At 37.1% G+C, this 8051-nt stretch overlaps 1 protein-coding gene across 1 annotated transcript; it reads left to right on the top strand.

The window, feature by feature from the left end:
• Positions 1 to 108: 108 nt before the first annotated feature.
• Positions 109 to 6296, top strand: LOC113408540 (the record flags this gene model as incomplete). The annotated part of the gene is made up of 4 exons (XM_026661847.2): positions 109 to 435; positions 1177 to 1287; positions 2195 to 2596; positions 5140 to 6296. Coding segments are annotated over 4 exons (1184 nt in total), but the record flags the coding sequence as incomplete, so codon positions are not given.
• Positions 6297 to 8051: the final 1755 nt, after the last annotated feature.

Here is an 8051-nt window from a genome sequence, read left to right as displayed (position 1 = left end):
GGATACAGACTAACACGGCTGCTACTCTGAAACAAAACTAACATTATTAAAGTGTCACCATAGCTATGATTATAATCTAACGTACTCTAACTTTTTTTTCCCATACAGCTCAACCAACTGTCAGCCTGTCACCAAAAGAAGTTACAATAGAAAGTGACAAGGAGAAGACTCTGTCATGTGAAGTCAATAAGTTCTATCCAAATTTGGTTGACATTAAGTGGATGAAGATTTCAAAGAATAACCAGGACAGTAGCGTAGCAGCAGAGGATATCTGCACAGGAGCCTCTGTAGAAAATGAAGACGGCACATTTAATGTCACTAGTAAATTAAGGCTGCAACCGTCTTTGCAAGATAATGGAAATGTCTATAGCTGTATTGTGAGTCACAAAACATTTCCTGCCGAGTTACTTCTCAATAGCATCTTGACTGTCACAGGTATCCATCCCCTTTAGGGTCTTATCTCTTTTCTTTTGATATGTCATGTGTTCCAAAATGCTGTGTCTAGACCTCTTTTGAAGGAATTTAAACCATGTCAACCTTTTGCTATCCCTGGGGTGCAGTGATACCAGGTGTCATTTGAGATAGACAGCAGGGCAGGAGAACTGGCCATGCAATGACACTCAAAGAAACAACTATGGAGTGGGAGGAGTGGCAGAGCAGCCAAGGAGAGCCAGTCTACAAAAAGAAGAGGTTGAAATATGTTGGTGCCACTGACACCTTTGGATATCAGAGCTGTTCCAGGTGTACCATCTTAGTGGTGTGTATTTTTGGTGGTAGGTCGGGCTAACAACATTTTGGTGCCTCTCTGAGCTCACTGAGTTGATCAAGATTTGTCTTTAACAAAAGGCTGGTTTTGACTCTACAATACATTGCAACACATTTTTGTGGTCTTCATTCTTGAAGGTTTGCAAATATGTAATGTTTTAAGTGGGCGTTTCAGTACTCTTAGTGGTCTCTTATTATGGCCTTTGGAAGCTCTGATCTGATACAACAAAACATACCTGGCAGTTATTCTCTGGTCTCTTTAGTAGTTCAATGGGTAATAATTTTAGGCCTACATTAACTTTTCTGTGACATTTCAAATATTCAACAAGGAAATGAAGGAGTAGATATGTTTCACTAAATTCTTTGATTTAAGCAAGTTTAGAATTATCAGATTTTTTTTTCCATTCACAGCCCCCAGGTCCGATTCAAGCATTTTAATTGGAGCGGTCATTGGAACAATAATAGCCTGTATTATTGTGCTCGGTTTGGGAGTTTTCGTGTACGATAAGTGTTTTAAGAAAAGTAAGTAGTTTTAAAAGTGCACTGTGCTAATGATATATTAATGGAAACTAATAGATTTAGAATTCAAATATTCACAAGTGCTAACACTAGTGGACAAACTAACAAGAATCAGTACTTCACCATGCTCTTTAGCTGCCCATCAGTTAAATGAAGGTTAGTCAAATGTCCCAAAAGCAGTACACACCATTGCTTTTGTTCCCCTGCTTATCCAGCCCCCCATTTTCACTGAATCCTTCAGATGCCTCTGAAGCCCTTTGGGAAAAAATTAGGGATCATTTTGTATTTTACTAGAACATTTTAAACAAATTGGAACATGATAGGTATTAAATAGGAGAAGTGACAGGCTTGGTAAGAAATGCTCTGCTTTCATATACTGTCACAAAAGGATTTGCTCTTAAAGTTTCCTTTTTTTGGTTTAGTAGGTGAGAGTGTCATTCTGAATTCTTCCATACGAACACAGCATCAGTAGTAACTGGAACTAACTTAAAGTGATAACTTTTAACAATATGATCTATTTTTTTAGTACTAACTGTACAGAAAAAATACTGATACATAAAAAGGGAGATGAAACCCTTGCTCAGATCACCCCTTTATTGAGAAAGATTCATGTGAAAGACTGAAAATTTGAGGACTATATGTATCTGACCATATAGTCACTTATCTGCCAAGGACTGTGGAGAAGAAACAACAATTGGGGCATTTGAATCAAGGGAATTCAAGCATATGGTATATTAAAAAAATACAGCATTGGTAAAGATAGTTCATGTTGGTAAGCACAATGCTTTAGCATATAGAAATACAGTGTAACTTTTATACAGTAGAGGTAGAAAAATTGCACTTCACTTTTTAGTTTGTCATTCTTCACAACATGGTGCATCGTGCAACTAACTTATATATTTTATTGCAGTTCCACCAACAATAATGGCATTCATAGGGAATGTGGAAATGAAGCATTTAGAAGACACTTCTTTGTATTGTCAATTTTCCGGCTTTCGTCCAAAACCTATAACTGTAGCTTTTTTTTTGAAAAAGTATCAACAAGAACAAAAGGAGACAATTTACTATTGGAACAGTGAAAAGGATGACATCCAACGAGATGAGGAAAGTGCTGCTCTCCTGTCTACGTCAAAGAATTTTCAGTTTCAGATATACTTGAAGTCACTAGATAATGGCACTTTTGAAGTTCCATGCATCATTCGTATATCTCCAAACGTGCATGAGCTAAACAAGGCAGAGATTTCTCTTGAAATTATACACGAGGCCCTTCAGCAACGTCCTGCTATGGCAATAACAGAATTGAAGGTCATAGGTAAGCAAAGTGCTTTGCAGTACGCAAACTTTAGTTTCTTCAAGTTCAGTCACTGTCTGAATTAAGAACGTAAGAACTGCACCATACTGAGTCAGACCAATGGTTAATCCAGCTCAGTATCCTGTCTCCAACAGTGGCCAGTTCCAGAGCTTCAGGGGGAGTGTACAGAACAGGGCAATACTGGAGTGATCCACCTGTCTTCCCCTCCCACGCAGTCAGATGTTTAGGCACACCCAGGACATGGGGTTATGTCTCTGACCATCTTGGCTAGTAGTCATTAATGGACCTACTCTCCGTGAACTTAACTAGTTCTTTTTTGAACACAGTTATACTTTTTGGCCATCACAGCATCCCATACTAGTGAGTTCCACAGGTAAACCATGTGTTGACTGAAACAGTACTTCCTCTTGCATGTATTAAACTTGCTGACTATTAATTTCATGGGGTGACCCCTGGTTTTTGTATTGTGGGAAAGGGTAAATAACACTTTCCTGTTCATTTTTTCAACACCCTTCAACATTGTATAGACCTCTATCATATTCCCCCTTAATTGTCTCTTTTTGAAGCTGAACAGCCCTAATCTTTTTAGTCTCTCCTTGTGTGGAAGATGTTCCATGCCTCTGATAATCTTTGTTGCCATTCTCTGAACTTTTTCCAGTTCCACTGTATCCTTTTTGAGATGGGGCAACCAGAACTGGACACAGTATTTAAGGTGCAGGCACAATATAGATCAATATAGTGGCATTATGATATTTTCTGTCTTATGTGCTATCCCTTTCCTGGTAGTTCCTAACATTCTGTTAGCTTTTTTGATCACTGCTGTGTGGAGCTGAAGTTTTCAGCGAGCTATCCATGATGACTCAAAGATCTCTGTATTCAGTGGTAAGAGTTAGTTTAGACCCTATCATTTTTTACAACATGCATTACTTTGCACTTTTCAATGTTGAATATCATCTGCCATTTTTTCATCCAGTGACGTAGTTTTTTGAGATCCCCCTGTAACTCTTCGCAGTCAGCTTTGGACTTGGCTATCTTGAATAATTTTGTAATTATTTTTGTTGACAATTTTATTGTTGACAGGTTCATAGCTGGCATTACAATAAAATATTTCTTCTCAAAATGAATATTAGCTCCACATTGCAAAGCCATCTGATGGGAAATTCAGGCAGCATTTAACCTTGGGTTTTTCCATTCATGGCATTTTGAGGCTGGGTCCTCTTTGTCTCGGAGGTTATAAGAACTATTCACTTTGCCCCAGATTCCCTTTGCTTGAAGATCTTTGGCTTTACTTACCCTTACTTGGCATTGCTGTTGGTAACATATTATGTCCTATCTATGTGGTAATGTTAGTATCTCAGTACTGAATTTTTAGATATCTTCTCATATTTTTCCAAGAACTAGTAAAGTCACAAGGTGTTTCCCTAGTTTTCATTTGGAATGCTTGGACATGGATACTTGTGAATAACAGACCCTTTTAAGTATTCAGAAAGTATCAATTAGATTTTGCATTAGAGAACTTAAAGGTTAAACTTGAGATATACATAGAGTCAAGAAGCAATTACAGACGCTGTGAAGTATGCCTTGCTAGCACGCTGGCCTGTGGCATGTTAAAATTAAAGGGGCTTCCTTAATTGGAATAGGATCCAGATCTACCAACTCTCATTTAAAACCAGGGACTAACTGTATATTGAACTTGACCCCATAGCACAGAACTTTTCTACTGTGTCATTGACAACATGGTTGAGTTTAGCTGCTTAAGATAGATTTGTTGTCTTGGCATCACATTTTCAGTGTTGGAATGGCAACAGTTACATGTAGATTGAGAATTATTTCTTCCCATGGACATTGACAGTGCATTCTTGATTTCAAGCTCTTTACAGGTTAATCAATCTTTTGTATCTGCTCCTGAAATTTATATATTGTGTCTAGAACTGAGATGACAGCTAGTCATGTGCTTTCTCAAACTGACTGACTGCTTAGTAGAACAGTTGTATTAGTGTGTAGCTCTACATACAATGCATTAATGAAGCAACTTTCTGCCTAAAGTTAGAGGTAGCAGTATGTAATGTCTGCTTTCTGTTCAGTATATAATATTGATAGATATCCAAAGGGATTCTTGTGGGCAGTGGGGTAGATATTTTTCCTGAATAAACATCAGAAAATCTCACTTGCAAACACATGTAGACGTCTGCAGAGAGAGAAGCTTGAATTTAACCTTTTATTTTGTGATTTTGATCTTTTAAGTTCACCTTTAGGTGTACCTGAGCTCAGTATTTTATTTGGCCTACTGTAAAATATTTTATCTGAGTGAATTATGACACATGTATATTGAGTGCTAAGTCTTAAGATAGCAAATGAGATGGATGTGGTAGAAGAATTTAGACATAAGATCTTCTGCAAGATGCTCAGCACCCCCAAATCCTATTGATTTCTATGGGAGCAGATGGTATTCAGTACCTTACAGAACTGGTCATGTGCTGATCATCACATTTTAAAAAGCTGACTCTTGTTAAATGCGCAAATCTCATTGTTTTCCTTTCTAGCCGTGCCAGTGTTGGATCCAATCCTGTGTTCTACCGATGTGCCAAGACCAGATGAGCCTATAACTTTGACTTGCAGAATTCATTCTTTTTTCCCTGAAACAATTGATTTGGCTTGGTATAAAGATGGTGATGAAGTGCCAGAGGAACCCTTCATTAGTGATGTGACAAGTGGGCCAGATGGACTTTTCTTCTGCACCAGTAGTTTAATATTACATCTTGGAGTTGAGGACAATGGAAGGAGATTCATATGCAAAGCTAAACTTAAAGGCTCACACCAGTATAAAGAATCTTCTTGGAAGCTGAAAAATTTGAGTAAGTTAATTTTCAAAATACAATTTTATTAGTAGAATGAAAACTGTAATGACCATCACCATAACACACACATTGCTTTTAAAGGAAAAATTATCGATCTCTGGGTGACTTTCTGCAGTACTCAGGTGCTCCCTTTTAAAAGGTGAAATACAACCCTCCACAGAGGGCCAGCAGAAGGCCTAGGCACCATCAAAGCCATATTTTGTGGATTTAACTGCTGCATAGGCTTAGAGCTGCTAGATCTTTGCACGGGGGTGAATTTCATCAAAAAGCCACATCCCCAGTAGGAAGAGGGGTGTATTTTTACACATTAACACACATTAAAATCCTACGGTAGACAAGACTGTTACAATTTTAATAAGTAGGAGTTTTGGTGTCACCTCAGTGAGCTAACACGTATTGAAATTTTGGTTTTTTACATGTGTAAAAATCCATAACAAATCACGTTTTTTCTTAGTGAAGACAAAGCCTCCCTGTTCTATCTCTAGGCCAGATCTTACACTCCTTGTGCAGGCAAAATACCCTTTGAAATCACTGTAGGTTTTGCCTGACTAGAAAATGAGTGGGTAAATGCAGGATCACGTTTTATTCTTTTACTATGTATAAAAGAAAACCAAGAACAAATGCCTCCCCCAGAGTTTTCTTTAAAAATCCTGTGCTTGGTTCAAGTTACCAACATTTCTTTTCTGATCCCAGACTGATGCCTACACATGCATAGTTTCAGTTCTCAAGAAGGTTGGGGACATTTGTAAACTACTGTACATAAATGTGGCATGTTTTACTCTCTGAAGCATTCCTCTGGGAAATCAAATATATATATATATTTTAGGGCTGTCAAGCAATTTAAAAAATAATAGTGATTAATCGCGTGATTAAAAAATAATAGAATATCATTTATTTAAATATTTTGGATGTTTTCTATATTTTCAAATATATTGATTTCAATTACAACACAGAATACAAAGTATACAGTGCTCACTTTATATTTATTTTTGATTACAAGTATTTGCACTGTAAAAAACAAAAAATAGTATTTTTCAGTTCACCTAATACAAGTACTGTAGTGCAATCTCTATCATGAAAGTTGAGCTTACAAATGTAGAATTATGTACAAAAAACTGCATTCAAAAATAAAAATGTAAAATTTTAGAGCCTGCAAGTCCATTCAGTCCTACTTATTGTTCAGCCAATTGCTCAAACACATTTGTTTACATTTGCAGGAGATAATGCTGTCTGCTTCTTGTTTACAGTATCACGTGAAAGTGAGAACAGGCGTTCTCATGGCACTGTTGTAGCCAGCATTGCAAGATATTTATGTGCCACATGCGCTAAAGATTCATATGTCCCTTCATGCTTCAACCACCATTCCAGGGGACATGTGTCCATGCTGATGACAGGTTCTGCTCGATAACAATCCAAAGCAGTGCAGACCGACGCATGTTCATTTTCATTATCTGAGTCAGATGCCACCAGCAGAAGGTTGATTTTCTTTTTTGGTGGTTCGGGTTCTGTAGTTTCCGCATCGGAGTGTTGCTCTTTTAAGACTTCTGAAAGCATGTTCCACACCCTGTCCCTCTCAGATTTTGGAAGGCATTTCAGATTCTTAACCCTTGGGTCGAGTGCTGTAGCTATCTTTAGAAATCTCACATTGGTACCTTTGCGTTTTGTCAAATCTGCAGTGAAAGTGTTCTTAAAATGAACATGTGCTGGGTCATCATCCGAGACTGCTATAACATGAAGTATATGGCAGAATGCGGGTAAAACAGAGCAGGGGACATACAATTCTCCCCCAGGGCATTCAGTCACAAAATTTAATTAACACATTTCTTTTGACGAGCGGCATCAGCATGGAAGCATGTCCTCTGGAATGGTGGCCAGAGCATGAAGGGGCATATGAATGTTTAGCATATAAATACCTTGCAATGCCGGCTACAAAAGTGTCATGCAAATGCCTTGTTCTCATTTTCTAATGACATTGTAAATAAGAAATGGGCAGCATTATCTCCTGTAAATGTAAACAAACTTGTTTGTCTTAGCAATTGGCTGAACAAGAAATCGGACTGAGTGGACTTGTAGGCTCTGAAGTTTTACATTGTTTTGTTTTTAAGTGCAGTTGTGTAACCAAAAAAAAAAAAGACATTTGTAAGTTGCACTTTTATGACAAAAAGATTGCACCATTGCACTACAGTATATGTATGAGGTGAATCATTTTTACAGTCAAATATTTATAATCAAAAATATACACTTTGATTTCAGTTACAACACAGAATACAATATATATGAAAATGTAGAAAAACATACAAAATATTTAATACATTTCAATTGGTATTCTGTTTAGCAGTAAGATTAAAACTGCGATTAATCGCGATTAATTTTTTAAATCGTGATTAATATTTTTGAGTTAATCACGTGAGTTAACTGCAATTTATCGACAGCCCTAAGATTTTTTATATATATAGATATAGATATAGAGAGAGAGAGAGAGACTCTAAAATGGTACAGTTCTGTAAAAAATTGCACATCCTGTCTCTCAGAAACAGAAGTGTTACCTCTATGAAAGTCTCTTTCATTATTTGATGTCTTATTTTATTTATATATAT

The sequence above is a fragment of the Terrapene carolina genome, unplaced genomic scaffold, assembly GCF_002925995.2.
Source record: "Terrapene carolina triunguis isolate 2854851 unplaced genomic scaffold, T_m_triunguis-2.0 Scaffold17982, whole genome shotgun sequence".
NCBI lineage: Eukaryota > Metazoa > Chordata > Testudines > Emydidae > Terrapene > Terrapene triunguis.
The sequence above is the reverse complement of the archived record's forward strand: the minus strand, read 5'-3'. Positions and strand labels throughout refer to the sequence as shown.